The following is an 18,258-nucleotide window of genomic DNA, read 5'->3' as shown; positions in this document are numbered from 1 at the left end:
GGAGACTTCGGGGTTGGTAGTACTTCTTAATGTTCTCATTTCTAGGATTTGTTGATGAAGTCACAGGTTCCTGGGCTAATTTGGAGAAAGACAAGGATCTGTGGCCTTTCTATTGAAGTAAAAACGACTTTAAGGAGGAAAAAACCTTTCTTGGTGCCTGTGATGGGAACCTCCCCTCCAGGATGCGGTGAGAGTAGAGCTGGCTAAACGGGCGTGTGACCTACGCGGTCGCACGGAGCCTGGTGCTCAGAAGGCCCTGCCCTTGCGCATTAATGCTCTGAGGTTGTAATTCTTAGTACTTTCATCTTTGGATTTGTGTTTTGTAAGTGAATTTTGACAGGACGATGAAGCATATGCTGGCCTCATAGGGCCTCAGCTCACGTACAGGGCCTCCTCCCCAGGATGGAGTTCATGCCACCTCCTCCCAGTCATTTGGTGCCAGCCCTGCCCAGCCTCCTCCTCCCCACCCCACCCCGCATGACTGTCCCCAGTCCTCTGCCCAGGGCAGTGGCCATGTTGCATCAGTGAGGGGAGGCTTGTGTTCCGCTGTGGCCATCCGCCCCTCGCTGGGGCCTGAGCACAGGTGTGAGAAGGGTCCTGCCCAGTCACATGGCCCATAGCCACAGAGCTCCATCTTGGTGCCAGCTGGCAGCGCCTCGGTGCCCTGAGTGACGCCTGGGCAGGAGGCTCACATCCGCCCCGGATCCAGGTCCCAAACGTGCCCTAGAGCGGGGGCCGCAGTGTCTTGGGGATCTCCCCTTTGTTGTGGATGGGGCTGCAGTCTGGTGGGAAGGGGGTATGACTTCTCCGCCTCCAGCAGGGTCTCTGCTTTTTCACCTTGCACTGGACCTGGAAAATTACGTAGCCCCCCTGACTGAGAAGGACAGCTGTCCATAGATGTCACCCCCCGCCTTCAGAGTGTGAACTTTACCACTCCGCCTCCCATGATCTCATGGGCGTCCTGTGTTGTGGCCATAACCCATCTCTGAATAACTGTTCTACAGCATTCTGGAGTCCTCTGGGCCCCTGTGTGTGGCCGTCTTTGCCTCTGAATTCCTCCATGGGGGAGGGGGTCACAAGGTGTTTCTGTGAATTCTGTGAATGGGCAGATTGGCAAGTTCACCCCGGGGCTTGGATCAGGCTGTGCCCTGTGATATTTGCTGGTAGACCCTAATGGTGTTTGGTTCTTCTGCTGAGAGCTGTTCTCTACTTCAGAGTAATTTGCAGCATCAGCCAAGCAGATTGACACTCACAGAAACGCAGACCTTAGAAATGCGGCAGGTTGCAGCAAGGTGTTTAAGAAGATCTCTTATGAGGTCTTTATGGAAGAATGGAATAATGTGGACAGAATGTAGCAGCAAACTAGATGACCTGTCATGTTTCATAAGCTGCTGATTAGCAAACAGAGGTCGCTGTGGGAGCAGCTGCTCCTGGGAAGTCACAGGGCTCCAGCACTGACTGATCTCTGCCCAGTAGTGAGAATGAGCACAGATAACATGCAGACATCAAATGTGTGGGTGTCATGAAGCTCGACAGGAGAACGAGTGTGACTGATGCCACCATTAAAGTCTGTGGGTTTGAATGATGGGCTGTGTCACACAAGAACGAATGGAATAGGACATACTGAGATCCAAAATTTGCATCAGAAGAATAGAATCCTTGAGGGTTTTAGCTGCCTGTAAATTCAAAATAAGCCAGCATGCTGATGGAGCTGTTAAAAAAAAATGCTGTGTCCGAATGAATTAATGAGTTGAAAACTTACAACCACACAAAATCCTGCACACACATTTTTAGAGCAGTGTTATTTATAATCGTCAAAACTTGGAAGCGACCAAGATGTCCTTCAGGAGGTGAACGGGTAAACAGTGGTACATCGTATGATGAAATGCTATTCGATAATAAAAAGAAATGGGCTATCAAATCATGAAAAGACAGAGGAGCTTGAATAAATACTGCTAAGTGAAGGAAGCCAGTCTGAAAAGGCTACATACTGTGTGATTCCAACTGTATGGCATTCTGGAAAAGACAGACCCGAAGAGACAGTACAAGACCATCGGTCACCAGGGTTTATGGGGAAGGAGGAAGGAATGACTGTGTGGAGCACAGGGGATTTTTAGGGCAGTGAAAATACTCTGTGTGACACTATCATGGTGGATATGTGACATTCTGCATTTGTCAAAACCTATAGAAAGTACAACACAAAGAGTGAACCTTACTGGAAACTGATTATTAGCTTATCAATATTGGCTTATGGGTTACAACAACTGTATCACACTGAAGCAAGGTGTTAATTCTAAGAGACTCTGTACGTGGGGCGGGGAGATGGGGGAGGAGATACGTGGGAAGTCTCTGCACAGTCCACTCAGTTTTTCTATAAACCTTAAACTGCTCTAAAAAAATGAAGCCAATTAATTTTTTTAAAAAGGCCGTACAAGTAAAGCCATGGAGTCCAGAACAAAGGGATTTAAGGTTCCTCCTGGTGTCCCCCCACCCCTCCTGTGGGGACCAGATGCCCAGTGGGGAGATTTGGCCTGAAAAGCCAGAGGAGAGGTGGGACGCCTGGGGAAGAGGTGAGGGGACCAGGGAAGAGGTGTGGACATAATCCCCACTTTCCGCAACCTTGGTGGTGACGGCTGGTGTCTTTGAGGAGTGCTCCTGGAATCTCCTAAGTCAGTTCAGCAGACATATTCTCCAAAAATTGGTGACAGCCCTTCCAGCTACTTCTGTGGGATAACAGGCAGAGGAGGAGGTGGGAGCTGGTGTCGGGGGGATGTTCAGCAGAGTGAGGGAGCTGGCTGAGAGCCAGGCTGGCTGGACTCCTGGGTCCTTTCTGGATCCTGGTCCTACCTCCCCGAGTCCTGGGGTCCTGGGCAGATTTCTTAACCTCTCTGCTCATCTGTAAAACGGAGATAATCGTAGTACCTTCCCCACGGGATTGTTAGAAGGATAAGATGAGCGAATACATATGAAGTTCTCAGAACTGTGATCTCACTCGCTAGGAATCAGTGGTTTTATTCATCTGCAGGTGGTCCCGGAAAGCAGAACCAGCGCCGCTGGGTGGAGGGAGGCCAGCGTTAGAGTCAGCCTTTCTCACTGTCCTGTCCTAGCATCTCCCACTCTTGCTCTGCCCTCTGCTTACGCGGGTCCCCATCTGGAATGCCTTTGTCACTCCCATCTGGCAAAGTCTGACTTCTCTAGGGAGTCAAAGCTTAAAGGCCACCTTCTCTGGAGAGCTCTCTCTGACTCCCGTAGGCAGTTATCGGCTCTCTTTTCTGCTCCCACAGCATTTTGGAAAGTACTTGGGTTAAACTCGGCTGTTTACTTGTCTGCTTCCCGGCTTCGCTGAGATTTAGTCATCAGTGTGTCCCCGCAGCTAGCCCAGGGTCTGACAGTCACTGGTTATGGAATGAAAACAGAATTTGTCCTTCCCCCAGGAATAAAAGGATACTGTAGGAAACTGGATGCTGAAAATATACTGAGCTTCCTGATGTGAGATGTATTTCAGTGGAGGTGGGTGTTCTCACCTAGAATCAGGGGTCGGATGGAAGTGTAGTCTTCCCCTGAGTGGTGCTTCGGGGTGCCCGCATTAGAATCACTTATGGCCAGGAGACAGGGATTTTTTTCCTTTTTTTTGATGTCCTGTAAGACAGTTTTCATATAAAGAAAAGATTGGTTCGAAACGACTTTGTTCAACTACTTTTTAAAAAATGAATTTTGATTTAGTAGAGTTACAACACTCGTTTTGCCTTGAGCTTTCCATTTAACTAACCTAACTTATTTAAAAATCTAGCAAATTTTAACAGCCATTTTCAGGACAGTCTTTGGTGAATGATTGGTTTCGTTAAAAATTTTTGTTATACTCCTTTCAACATTTTAAACTGCATTTGTAAATTTTATATTTTCCCCGTCCCTTTAAAGTACTTTATTATCGAAGGTTACTAAGGTTGTACCAAAGGGGCTCAGGAACCAACCTGATTACGCTCCACCTGCCAAGATGGGACAGTTGAGGGTTAGCTGATAATACTGCAGTGGACTGGAGCACAGCATTCATAATAACACTGAAAAAAAGGAATGAAGAAAACCAACTTCATTACTTTTAGAGGATACGAAGGAACTGTCTTATTATCTTGAAAGCTGGTAAATAAAGAGAAATAATCAAGTATTGTTCATGCCTTTCCCATGAGATGCATCTCTAATGGTAATCAAACATTGATGAAGCGAGTTTTCTCTCTATAGACATGATCCAGCAAACACCCGAAGCAGGAATGATGGGCTGTTACCCACATGTCGCCCCTGTGGAATTAATAGCCGTGTAGTCACCACTGATGGCTGCTTTCTCAAAAACAGACACAGGACTGTGCCTGATAGGAACACACACCACCACCTACCATGCAGTTTTATAGGAAAAAAAGTTGAACATAAATCTGGTGAAGGCTTTAGGTGCAACTACCAATTTTTCCAGTCTGCAGAAGGGATGGAGGAAAATGTTAAACTAAACCACAAGGATATAATGAACGACTCTCAGATTCTGGAAAAGTTTACTGGACAGAATGAGTCTGTTTCTTCCGCAAAAATTTCAAGCAAAAAATGAGAGAGAAAGAGAGATGGGGGGGGTGCAATGCAAGCAGGAGACCTATAAATTACAGGAAATTTAAAACTCACATCTGTTAATTTCAGTGTATGAATTTTTCAGATTCTTTTTCAGTCTTTCACTGAATGTGTGTGTGTACGTGTATGCAAAAGATGACTAGGCAAAGGTGAATGCTGGCAGGTATCTGATGACATTAAGGAATTAAAGCAGTTTTATTAGGTATGATAGTGGTGGTGTTAGGTTAAAAAGTCCTTTTTTGTTTTTGAAGATAAATGACAATATTTGCAGATTAAATTATGTGGTGCTTGGGATTTGCTTCAAATATTTTGGGTGTGTATGTGGAGCGGGGAGCTTAGGAGGTAGGAATACGGAAGAAACAAGATTGGTCGTGAATGGAGAATTGTTGAGGCTGGATTGGTTATATGTTGGTGTCTCTTTTTGTATATGTTTGAAAGTTACCAAAATAAAAGTTTTTTAAAAAAATGACTTTGTCTAACAACCAAGCTCTCCCAAATATTAGGCAATAAATAGACTCATAGGTAAACTAAATAGACTCATAGGTGTTCCTAAGATTTTAATTTCAAATCACAGGTCTAAATTATACTATACATTTTAAATTGGAACCATGGGACAAATCATCCTAGGCAGTAAAAATAATTAAAACAACATATATGTGCAGGTTTTTCTAAGTACAGGTTATTAATATTGGGACTTTGTTTCTCAAACATTTCTGTACTTAATTCTTGGGCTGCAAAGAAGCTCATCTACCAAGAAACATGCAATCCCATACAGTTTGGGCATTTCCATCCCAAGTAGTTGGGTTTGCCTTCTCATCTGGCTGAGGATTCTTAATGACTAACTCGACCCTTGTCCAGGACACACAGGGACATCCCCAGTGCTCTTTGGAGTTTCTATGCAATGCCCTCTATCTGTGTGTTTTTTAATTTTTTTTTTTTTGAGGGGAAGATAATTAGGTTTTCTTATTTATTTTTTAATAGAGGTACTGGGGAAAGAACCCAGGACCTTGTGCATGCTAGGCATGCACTCTACCACTGAGTTATCCCCTCTCCCAACAATGCCCTCTAGATGAGGTCTCTGGCAGCCAGGGCGGTGTGTCAAAGTCCTGTCATTACCTAATTTGTCTATTCCTAGGAGACTGTAATTTCCACTAAAAGAATAACTAATGACCTTCACTGCTTCAGTTGGTTTTGCATTTCTTTGGTTTTTAGAATATGCTTAAATGGCTTCCTGGCCAGCTCTAAAGACCTTTAAACTTGAGAAAACTTCCTCTCCTAGGGCTTTGCCTGGCTCTGCAAAGAAGGCCATTCTAATGAAGCATACTAATCTAACATTTGCAGCTTCCCTCTGATGCAGTGTGAGTCACACTGTGAGTTACAACTCATCTGTAAAGTTGCTTTAGTGAGTCATAGCACTTAAAAAATAATAGAATTGAAGGAAAAATAATATTAAAATATAATAGAATTGAAGGAATTTTTGATAGAAAGTATCAGCAGGCATTACACATTGTAAGGATAAATATTATTTTTGAAACTTTGGTTTCCTGTGCGTGCATTTAGATGTAAATGAATTTCTTACTGTGGATCACTCTCAGAAATTTTGCAAACTGCCACTTCACTGTGAGGTGGGGAAAATTGAGAGCCTGGCACACAGACAGTAGAATTAATCATAAACTGATAGTGAGGAGGTAAGCCAAAAAGGAAACAAATACCAAAACAACCTCGGTTGAAACAAACATAACAGCTCAAAAATAGAGCACGTGTGGGACCCAAATTATTAGAGCAAATTGTTATTACTAAAGACATGGATGCTGGCATTATGGGTTATCTTTTATGTCTGCTCCTTCCCCTGCATTTCATGTTCTCTGTTTATTCCTTTTTGATAGCATAGTGCCTGGCCCAGTCGAGGCCCTCCATAAATAAATATTCATTGAATATAAATGCTCATAATTAGACCCCCTGTTTCAGAGGATAGGGGGAGGAGCCTAGGGTCTGGGAATCTGCATTTTAACAAGCTTTCCAAGCAGCCAACCTGCTGGCACTTGCAGACCAATATTTAAGAAGCACTGACCTACTCTACCCACTTATTTTACTGGCCCAGGTCACACATGCAGTTAACACTGGAACCAGACCCAGAATTTGGGTTGCCCACCTTCTGGTGGAGGTTTTATCCACAACTTCACCAGCATCTCTTGTTGACCACTTCTCACCAAACACATTGCATAACTTGCTAGTGGATCTCCTGGACTCCATGCTTCCTCCCTACCCCATCTCGTCCTCTCCGCTGCCCCCAGGCATTTTCCTAAATTGCTCATCATTTCATTTTTCCTACTGTGTGCCTTTGGCTTTATCTCCGTTGCCAGTGGTGTGAAGACCAAACTCCCTATGTATCCTTCAGGGCCTGCCGCAGTCTGCCCCGAGCCTGGCGCCTCAATCTCTTCTCTCTGCCAGTCTCCCAACTCTCTTTTTATCCCTGTCCTCCTGCTGGGGCCACCGCAGACCACTTGGCATGCCCCAGGCACACCTCACCCTTGCCTGACTCTGGTTGTTCGTGTTGTATTGTCCAAATGGAACAGCTTCTGTTTTCCTCTGAGTTGCATCCATCCTCTCAGACCAAGTTCAGTGCCACTTCTGTAAATCTTCCCCGATTTGGAGTTTCTCTTCCTTTGCTTCTTTTCACTCTTTGTTCACGTTCTATTACAGCACCAAGACTCATTGCCTGGGACTTTGTTGGTTCAGCCTGTGTGTCTCTCTGATGAGGAAGTAAGCCCCTAGAAGGCAATGTGCGTGTGCTTTTTGCTTCTCTATACAGCCCGCAGTGCCTTGCAACTAGTATTAAATGATTTATCTGTTAATTTAATTCTTCCGAGTTATGATTGCACCGAAGTTAATATTAATTGGCAGCTTAACCAACTAACTTGTGTAAAATGGACTTCAACCTCAAAGCTTCTTGTGACTTCTTTGCCATTCCATCCCTTTATAAGCCCAATTTAAAAAAAAAAAAGTACTGTAAGTTCTGTGTGCTGTTCATGATAAAGAATTCTTTGTTTCCCTCTGGGGAGGAGGTGGGCAGATAGACAGAAGGGCATTGATCTTAAAGAGAAAGAGCTCACAAATTGGATCACTAATTATTGCTAATTTATAAGAGATTGGTGGGGAGGGGGTAGGAGTTAAAGAATGAACATGGCATAAAAGAAAAAACCGTTAGAGGACAGCAGTCAAGGACATGTGCTCCAGCTGCGCCGTGTGTCCGAGAAGACCCCGCAGCTCTGCCTCTTTGCTTGGCCCCTCATCAGTCTGTTCCAGGTCAGTTCTGTTCTCCGCCTGTTAAGTAGAGAGATATTTGGGCCACACCCAGGACAGCAGATCCTCTGCCCGAGCTGGAGGTCGGAGCAGAAAGCCTCGCACACAACTAGCACGTGGCTCCAGCACTTTGATTTTGCTGACTTTTGATGCCCATTAAAGTAACTCCTATGCACTCACACCGGGGTGCTTTTGAAAAGTGACACCATTGTTGAATGTATTTTTTACTTCTTTGGCGGAAAGAAAACCTCATTTTAAGGAAAAAAAAAAAAAGGTAAAAATCCTCACGTTGAAATCATGATTTGTCTGTTTTTGCCGTGATAGGTTCCTGGCACTGACCCCGTGGAGAGTGTATCACCTGATTTCAGTCATGATGCTGGGACGTGTTATTATGCAAATAATAAAGGAGATGGTTTTGTCTAGAACAAGAGGTAAGAAAACTCAGAATTTTATCTTTAGGGTATTTAACTTTATAGACCCTGCATATCTGATTTTTGTGGAGGCATATTAACCAAGTGGTCCTTTGAAAAGGAACAAATAACAGATTATATAGGCATTGACTTTTCTATTTTGAGTGTTTGTTAAATATTAATTTTAAATTTATTACATCTACTACTTATTTTTTATCTAATTGATGTTGTCCTTAGTCATAGCCACTGCTGCTGGCCGAAAGCTTTCTATGTGCTGGTTTCTTTTTTGGCTCTAAGCGTTGTTATTTTAAATACCATTTTGATATTTAAGCAGGCTGCAGTGAGGCTAACAGTTAAATATTTATTACATTCCCACATGACGAAACTGGGCCACTGGAAAATGGAGTAGTCCAGACAAAATTTTTCTCTGCCTCAATAGAGAGAAACAGTGAATTCAGGGCTTAAAAACAAGTGGTGGTTAGATAAATGTTTAAAAATAAATTTATTTTACACATCAAATTTCAAAGTGAGAACTTGAATTATTTGAAAAATTTGCTTAAGGTGCTTTCTAAGTATCTTAACTACATTAGAAATCCAAGTCAAGCTTTTCTATACTTGCCGGGGGCTGCTTCTACTGTGGGTTGAGCTAGTTTTTGTAAACAGGCAAAAATCTCTACTTGAAATAATTGAGCTCCATGAACGTAAGTGTAGTAAGACTGATTTGATCAAAAAGAGCTAAGGGGTGGGGGTTACAAGAGTACAATGAGGCAGTTGCTCTCACTAAATGTAACCCCAAAGGTAGGGACAAGTTGGGATGGGGTCCACATAGACCGGTGCTTGTAAGAACTGTCCAGGGTCCTGGCCCTGGCGGGGATGCCCAGATTTGCTTGTAGGAGGCACCCTTTCCTCCCTGACACCAACCCTGAGACCAAGGATCCAGGCTGTTACAGAAGTACCGCCGTAGTGTTTTAAATTTGGTTTATGGTTTAAGTCTTCGTGGTTTTGAAACTAACTTGCGTGTAAACCATTTTAGAAAGCTGGTTTACATTGGTGTGGTTCCAGGTTTGAAGGTGAGCCCTTCATTCAGTGTTCTGGGAAGGTAGACAGGTTTGGTTTTGTCCAGTGACTGCTCTTCTTGAATTTGTAGATTTATGTTCCTGTACGTGTTCTTCCTTCTTTCCCTCTCCTCCTCCCAAGTCCGCTCTTTTCTGTTTTGAGAACAGACACCTAACTGTCTGCCTTCTAACCCTAGCAGGCACTGGCCGGATACTTTCTGTTTACCCCAGATTTATTAATTCCACCTAGAGGTGGGGCGTCTCCATGCTGGAGGACCTTGTACTAGGGTGGGTGGGATCAACACCTGGCGATACCCGTGTTTCTGCCTTGATTTATAACTGAAAAGCTTGCTTCTCTCCAGTAGACCTTGTAACATTTCCACCCCCCAGGGGCTCCCTTGGAGGAGTCTTAGAAGAAACAACCACTTACATATTTTACCAGCCGTCATTCTGTCTCGGAAGAGCCAGGTGACTCACAAAACACGCTGAGCATCTCGATGTTTTCAGGGGTGTATAAATTTGGTCCCAGGCTGGGCACAAGTTACAAAGGGCAGGCAAATGGGGAGGGGCCAGGATGAAGCAGAAAGACCACAAAACTATCCTTTTCTCACTCTTGGCCCCTCACACAGGACCGTTCCCTGCGTTGACTCATTGGCTTTTTTTTGCAAACATGGAACTTCCTTGTTCACAAGTTGCAGGAGAGCTCTCCACAGTGAAGCTTCAGTCCTTTAAAAAATGGAGGTGGTGGGGTGGGAAGAATGGCAGCCTTCCAGAGAGGGCTGGCTCCGTTTCCTAGCCCCGCAGTGACTGTGCTGGTTTCCTGGGGCAGCAGTGACACATTGCCCCAAGTTTGGTGCCTCAGTACAACAGACATTTCTTCCCTTACAAGTTCAAAATCAGTATCAATATCAAGGTGTCGCAGGCTATGCTCCCCCCAGAGCCTCTGGGGAGGGGCTCCTTGCCTGTTCCAGCTCCTGCTAGTTGCTGGTGTCTCTGGCTTGCAGGACATCACTCCTGCCTCTGCCATGTGGCCCTGTCACCCTCTCCTCCTCTGTCTGTGTCAGATCTCCTCCCGCCTTCCTCTCACAGGGACACTTGAGATGATATTTGGAGCCCACCTGGGTAGTCCAGGTCAGTCTTCCCATCTCATGACCCCTAACTTCATCACACCTGGTAAAATCCCCTTTCCATGTAACGTGCACATTTCGGGGATTAAGACCTGATACCTCCAGGGGCCAGTATTCAACCTACGACACAATCCGAACCTCCTTATCCTGTGAAATGGGAAGGTCCGTCTCATACCGCCACCGCCGGGCTGTGTGAGGGTCAGGCAAGAGCGCAGTAACGGGCTTGGGCCCAGTAACGGGCTGCTCCGTTCAGCTCCGACCACGATCAGAATCACATGGGTTTGTTCACTCATCAGTCAGCCTGTGTTGGGCGCCTGTCTGTGTCGGGGTCTGTTACAGGGGCCACTCTGCCCGAGTGCAGCTCTCACGCTCCGTCCTGTAGGGCCGATGTTGGTCACAGGCCAAGCTTTCTGTTTTCACTGGGGGACATTGCTCTGAATACAGCATTTATGCTGCATGAGAAAAAAAAGGGGAAACAGGATTGATTACTGTGCTTTCCCAGGGCGCCCCGGTGGGTCTGTGACTGAGGAATCACTGGTGCCTGCCTGGTCCCCTCCAGTCAAGTCTTTCAGGACAAAGGCCCATTGAGCCCTGGTCGTAGTTGGCAGGAGCCTGACTTTGCAGGCCCTTCAGCGCGGGGCCCGCGGTGATGAATGGGTCTCTGGGAGGCACAGAAATGGCTTTGAGTTAGATCTAGATGCCGTGATGGTGAGGCCGAGGCTTCACGTAGCACTGCTAGCGTCTCAGTAGGTACCGTGGCCCATAGTGGCAGTAGCGAGGGGAGGACCCCCAAGCTGGCTGTCCCCTGCATCTCCCGCAACCTCCCCACTTCCCCCCACACTTTGGGCTAAAGATATTAAGCATCTGTTGTTAAGAATTTAATCATATCCTTCCTCTCCCTCCATCATCTCCTGAATACCATCTTAGATACTCAGTATGAAATAGGTGAGAGGTGTGGGAATATCTTCCTGGGACTTGATCGTTGTGATACCCACAGGGCCCTGCGTCTCTGGTTCCCGAGTCACCACGAGAACACCTTCCAGTCGCTGTGGGTCTCCTTCCCTCTCTCACTGTTGGGGACTTCGTGCTGCCGCCAGCATTAACCCCTTCATCTGGGCGCTGGGAGCTCTTCTGCAGGCGCGAACCTTCTCCCGCAGCCTCTCACTTTTCCTTCACCACCTTCTCCTTCTCTTTCTTTGCCAGAGACCCCGTTGTGTCTGCCCCTAGCTCTCTCTGAGATGCTCTTCAGCTCCTGCCCTGAGCAGTGGGAGGAGGGCTCCGTGGGCCCCCGCAGGCTGCCCGTGGAGCAGTGCCGACCGCTGTCCCTGGAAGCCATTCCTCCTGCCAGGTCTACACTATCCCTTTGATGCCACGTTCTGGTCGCAGTTGAATGTGGACCCACTTGGAATCGTGGCCTGTGAACTGCAGCCTTTGTGCACCTCCGTTCTCTGTCTCTACGACTTGTAGCCTGATGACCTGTGTGGTCAGGGGCTTCGGTCTCCGCCATGTGGCCTCATCTTTGACCTTAGCCTTCAGAGGTATTGTCTCCAGCCCCCGCAAAGTCTGGAATTCAGTCCTTGGTGCTTCCTTCCGTTCAGCCCCACCACCACGCCCACAGTGGCCCCTCGCTCCGCTGGCCCCAGCTCTTCGCCCCCAGTTTGAGTTTCCTCCTGCTCAGCCTCTAACTACTGCCCTTGGCCCCGCGCAGCCCCGGCCTGGTCTGTGTTCCGTGACTGTGGGGCTGCTGTCCTTACCATCCTTACTGGCCTCGTTCCCTTAGCCAGCAGCCGTCTTCGTTTTTCAGATGTTTTTTATTATAATAAACACACAATATTATGTAAGTCTCAGGTCAACAACATAGTGACTCAAAATTCTGTACCTTGTGAAATGATCACAGAAGACCAGTTACCAGCCATCAGCACACAAAGTTGTTACAATATTATTTTCTCTATGTGGACATTATATCCCCATGGCTTATTTATCTTATAGCTGGAAGTCTTTACCTCTTAATCCCCTTCACCTATTTTGTCCGCCCCTCGACCCCCTCTCCTGTCTGGCAACCATCAGTTTGTTCTCTGTATCTATGAATCTGTTTCTCTTTTGTTTTGTTTGCTCATTTGTTTTGCCTTTTAGATTCCACATATAAGTGAAATCATATGGTATTTATTTTTCTGTCTGACTTACTTCACTTGGCATAATACCGTCAAGTATGTCCGTGTTGCTGCAAATGGCAAGATTTCTTTCTTTTTTATGGTTGAGTAATATTCCAGTGTGTGTGTGTGTGTGTGTGTGTGTGTGTGTGTGCACAGACACCACATCTCCTTTATTCGTTTATAGATGGACATTTAGGTTGCTTCCATATCTTGGCTATTGTATCATTTTTCCAACTTTAATGACAAAATGAACAAGCAAACACCCCATTCTGTTATTTCCTCTCTCCACTGTCAGCTTCAGTGTTACCAGAGACACATCACATGATGATGAGTTGTTGCTGCTAAAATTCAGTCTATCCAACTTTCCAACTTTAGTTGACATGTTACTAGTGCTCATAATTCCTTAGATTCTTCAAGTTGTTTATTTGCTTTGTTTCGATATACCACTTAACTCCAAAATATTTGAGACAGTCTTATAAAGAACATAAAAAAATGAAGCTTTTTAAAAGGTCTAGTAGAAGAACAGGAAAGTTTAACATGATGACTAAGTGAACAACAGATTTATCCCTGGACTTACTGGCAGCCAAGGCAAAAAGGGAAACCAGATCAACTGCACGATTCTAATAATCTGATGAAAGGATGCAAGCAATTTTGAGAAACTTTTTCCTGGGGCTAAATTTTAAGAATTTATCACATAGATCTTTGATAGGGGATACTGAAGAACAAAAGGGATAGCATCTTCGGCATTTGTTTGTTAGAAGAAGCAGAAGCCACCCCGTGGCCATTTCTTTTATTGAACTTCATTAAAGCTGGTAGGTGCTGGGAGTATAATATCATGACATAGTCCAATGAAGAAAGTCATTGGAGAAGTAAGAAAACAAATGAGATATAGCTGTGTATCTTATATATATATAAAATGTTGATTTCATTTGAGCCTAGATATAAGTTCAGAACACCTCACGAATTAATAGATAAAAATCTCCTTGATGTAGCCACTATGGAAAACAATATGGAGAGTCCTTAAAAAACTAAAAATAGAGTTACTATATGATCCAGCAATCCCACTCCTGGGCATATATCTGGAAAGGATGAAAACTCTTAATTTGAAAGATATATGTACCCAATGTTCATAGCAGTACTGTTTACAGTAGTCAAGATGTGGAAGCAACCTAAATGTCCATCAACAGATGAATAGATAAAGAAGATGTATATTTATACAGTGGAATAGTACTCAACCATAAAAAAGAATGAAATAATGCCATGTGCAGCAACATGGATGGACCTAGAGATGATCATACGAAATAAAGTAAGTCAGACAGAGAAAGGCAAATATCATATGATATCACTTATATGTGGAATCTAAAAAAGTGATACAAATGAACTTATTTATAGAACAGAAATAGACCTAAAGGCATAGAAAACAAATTTATGGTTACCAAAGGGGAAAGGCAGGGAGGGATAAATTAGGAGTTTGAGATTAACAGATATACACTGCTATATATATAAAAGATAACAAAGTCCTACTGTATAGCACAGGGAACTATATTCAATATCCTGTAATAACCTATAATGGAAAAGAATCTGAAAAATATATATATATATATATATATGTATATATGTATAACTGAATGACTTCACTGTACACCTTACATTTTTTTAAAAATGGAAAAAAATCTCCTTTCTCCAGTAACAGTTGTTTCCATTCCCCTCTGGTGGGAACCATGTCAAAGCTCACCTTACATACCACCTGTATGATTGGTGCTTTCTTGACCAGCCACATGTTCTCTCCTCCCGGAATTCTCGTGGCGTATGTTCCCTGTAGAGTTCCAACACCACCTGCTGTGGTTCGTATTTACTTGGGTGCAGGTTCTGCCTGCCCCGCTGCTCAGTGCAGTCCCGGAGGCAGGACCCCGTGTCCTGTCATGCTCCGTCTCCCGTGGTACCTGTCCAAGGGTTTTGCGTATAGCAGAATCTCGATGGACGTTTTTGGACAGTTTGCCTGAATGAGTTATGGACCAGAGGTAAACACTGTATGATTCGATGGTTTCTGGAGTCTAAAGATCTAAGCATGCCATTTTAAATGAACAAGTTGAGAAATGCCTCAAGAGGAAGATGCCACCATTAATGTTTCGTTTTTACTTCCCCTGCGGCAGGTGCACAGCTGTGGAGGAGCCTCAGTGAAAGGTAGGGAACTTTCTTTCAGCGTTACTGTGAGCGGGGTGGGGGAGGTGACCGCGCCACCAAGCTGCATCCCTGAAATAATATTTTAGTGAAAAGATTTACAACAGTGGTTTATAAGGGTGGGAAAATAAAGGCAAATACAGCCTAACTGAGGACGAGGGTAAAATTGGGACTTGCTCTGGGAAATAGTTCGTGTCTTGCTGTTACGTTGGGCCCGTGATGGGTGCGGACTGGGAGGAAGGGTGGGGGTGATTTCAGGGGAGACCTCCCTCCAGACTTTATTTTGGGGTGTGAGCAACACTGCTGTAAGCCAGGGGAGAATGGGACAACACCGAGTTACGGAACTCTGCTGGAACGTTCCTGAAGGTGAGCCAGGCTGCCAGTTCAGAAGGCTCTGGGGTGGGGGAGACACAGGGAGGCACTGGGAGGCTCCCAGGTGTGAGGGGGCAGCGAATGTCCGCTGGCCTCTGGGCTCCTTGCCCACCAGGAGCAAATTAGTTCCCTTCTTCTCTACCGTCCCCCATCCGAAGTAACGCTGCTGTCCCCCCCCCCCCCCCGGAAGGGAACAGAGCTGGGGCGGTTGATGTGAGGACCACACTTCACATCACCAGCTGTGCACATGAGAAGCGGGAAAGTGAAGAAAACATAAGGACGACTATTTCAGTAAAGTGAATTTTCATAGTGATTTATTTGTTTAAATTCTGCCTTAAAAATTTCCTTGTCCGACTTAAAGAGGGCTGGTTAGGTGCTTGACTTACCTCCAGGTGGACAGCATGCGGTGAAGGCTCAAAAAGGAGACAAAGGAATGCCTTTAAACATCCCTGAAAAAAACTGTAACCTGATATTTTATCTAATGTACCCTTGAAACCAGCGCTCGTGGAAATAATGCTTCTTTCAGGTGTAAAGGCTAAATTTATGACCAGTTTACTTCGGCTGGCGTTTTCCCTCATTTTGGAGCCCAGATTTTCATGGGCAGAATGTAAACTTGCTAAGAGACTCAGCAGAGGGAAACATTGGCTGTAAGAGGGAAACTGATCCTCTGGGCACAGACCTGCCCCCGGCCTGGAGGCACGGCCGTCCTGCCCCTGCCGACACACTGGGCCTCCTTGGATAAGTGTTTTAAGCTTCCCCATTGGTCAGGTGAAGAAACTGAGCTTGCTCCCTCATCCTGGTTGGGGGAAGATTTGACCAAATGAGCTAGTATGACTTCGCAGGAATTCTGGAAGCTCTTTGCCGCAGTATTCTTTCCAATTTACTGACACTCAATTCGCCCTTCAAGTCACTGCCCCTTCTCTCCCAGACCCCTTGCCGTCCACAGCCCTTCTGAAGTGGCGACAAATTGCCTGGGAGAATTTCCACTGTGCACTTTCTCTTAACATAGAAACTGTTGGAATATTTGATAAAGGTTTGGAGAAAGAAAAAGTATTAGCTATGAGTGAGCATCGCAGGACCAAGGCTCTCACTTTGCCAACGTTCGGTTTGGTCAGGAAGTGAGTAGCTTCTTATTATGCGGCTGTTTTTTTAGATTGATACTGTTCCACACCTTTGGGAAGGCGCCCAGGTGTCCCCAGAGAAGCCAGGATCATGGAAATAGCTTCTTTTTAGGAGGGGCCTCCTTCACTTTCGAATCACCTAGATGGATATTCAGATGCAACTAATTTTCCATCCTGGTCCCAACCCTGCAACTAGTGATCGTGCCAGATTCATTCCCCCCTCGGCCTCAGTTTTTCTTATGTGCAGAGTGAGGAGGGAAGAGAGAGAATCATCTCGAATATCCCTTCCAACCCTGAAAACTGATGTGATTTGAGGGGGATTATTGTTCTTTTCGTATTTGCTACCCTTTCACCTTTCTGTTTGGCCAGTTCCTCTTCAAGGTGACTTAATCCACGCTGGAAGAGAAACTTTCCCACATTTTTTCACTGCAGTTCCCATTATGTAATTTCATTCCAGTCTCTATTCATCACATTGGAGATGTGAAATTAAAGTATGTATTTATTTATTTGATGATGATTTGGTATGTTGTTTACAGTGATTCTTGGCGTCTGCTACTGGCTAGTGCTTGTGTTTTTAACATGGAAAAATTCCAAACCATTTTATTTTGAGAATAAAATACAGTGATGGATAGGAGGATCTTTGCAGGCAGAAAGGGACGCTGTTTTGTTCACATGAGGCAGGTGGGGTTAGGGTCTCTTCACTTCCGAGGTCTGAGGCGCCTAGCTCAGAAACCTCGCTGTCACTTGGTGGTACTTAGAAATCAACATTTCCCCTCCTCCCCTCGCCCCCCATCACAGCCTGTAGAGCTGGGAGTCACAGGTCTGTCAGCCAGGGCCACTTTTTCCTGTTCTCACCATTGCGCTAGTAGTTTGTGCTCAGCCTCAGAATGAACCAGGCCTTCTCTCTGTGGGGCTTCTTTAAGGGCCATTAAGTTCACTGTTCAAAAGGTGGATGAAATATTGGACCATTAATACCTTCATAATGTCATTGTAGAGCTTTTACATGAAAAAACAGCTCTTTGCGAAGGGAACCCTTGTGCACTGTGGGTAGGAATGTAAATTGGTGCAGCCGCTATGGAAAACAGTATAGAGGTTGCTCAAAAAATTAAAAATAAAATGTTCGTATGGTCCAGTAATTCCACTCCTGGATGTAGCTCTGAAGGGAATGGAATTGCTGTCCTGAAGAGATGTCCGCGCCTGCCACATTCCTCGCAGCACTGCTCACAGCAGCCACCCATGGATGACCTGGTAGAGTTGATAACGTTGTACACACTGGAATATTATTCAGCCGTTAAAAAAGAAGGAAATTCTGCCGTTTGTGACAACGTGGATGAACGTGGAGGATGTTATCCTAAGTGAAATAAGTCAGACGCAGAAAGACAAATACTGTGTGATCTCATTTATATGTGGAATCTAAAAAAGTTGCTCACAAAAAAACAGAGTAGATTGGTATCGCCAGAGACTGGGGAATGAGGGAAATGAGGAGATGCTGGTTAAAGGGCTCAAGCCTCCAGTTATAAGGGTGGTGGGTCCTGGGGATCTAATGTACAGCCTGGGGTCTGTGGCTAACAGTATTGTATTGTTTGCTTGCAAGTTGCTAAGACAGCAGACCTTAGATGTTCTCGCCACCACCACACCAAAATGGTGATTAGGTGAAGGACCAGTTAATTGCCCATTGTGATAATCATTTTGCAATATGTACGTCTATCAGATCATCCTATTGGACACCTTAAACTTATACAATGTTATATGTCAATTATATCTCCATAAAACCAGAAAAGAAGAGGAATTCTTTTCCTTCCTACAGTCCTAATGGCTTATTTCATAGACTCTGGGAAAATTTACTTTTCTCAGCGAAGCTTAAAGTATTTCCTCCAAAATTCAGCATGAAGATGGTGGTGCATATGTATGCTAAAGGGACTTGTAAA

At 45.1% G+C, this 18,258-nt stretch overlaps 1 protein-coding gene and 1 long non-coding RNA gene across 3 annotated transcripts in view; one reads left to right on the top strand and one right to left on the bottom strand.

Annotated features, from left to right (window-relative positions):
* RETREG1 (reticulophagy regulator 1) overlaps positions 1–18,258 on the top strand; it is a 121,473-nt gene that overhangs the window by 29,331 nt on the left and 73,884 nt on the right. Inside the window, exons 2-3 of the mRNA XM_031443421.2 lie at positions 8,236–8,342; positions 14,810–14,840. Coding sequence (XP_031299281.2) covers positions 8,236–8,342; positions 14,810–14,840 — 138 coding nt within the window. The remainder of the gene's footprint in view (positions 1–8,235; positions 8,343–14,809; positions 14,841–18,258) is intronic.
* LOC116150186 (uncharacterized) lies at positions 1,675–7,429 on the bottom strand. Of its 2 annotated transcripts, XR_010378049.1 has the most exons (4): positions 7,138–7,429; positions 3,972–4,058; positions 3,525–3,639; positions 1,675–2,896 (listed from the first exon to the last, which is right to left on the bottom strand). It is a non-coding gene; the product is annotated as an uncharacterized LOC116150186 (long non-coding RNA). The 2 variants fall into 2 exon arrangements; XR_010378048.1 differs by lacking the exon at positions 1,675–2,896 and having other exon boundaries at positions 3,477–3,639.

This window comes from Camelus dromedarius, chromosome 3 (genome assembly GCF_036321535.1).
Source record: "Camelus dromedarius isolate mCamDro1 chromosome 3, mCamDro1.pat, whole genome shotgun sequence".
In the NCBI taxonomy this organism is placed as follows: domain Eukaryota; kingdom Metazoa; phylum Chordata; class Mammalia; order Artiodactyla; family Camelidae; genus Camelus; species Camelus dromedarius.
Note: the sequence above shows the minus strand (reverse complement) of the source record. Positions and strands in the feature narration are given on the sequence as shown.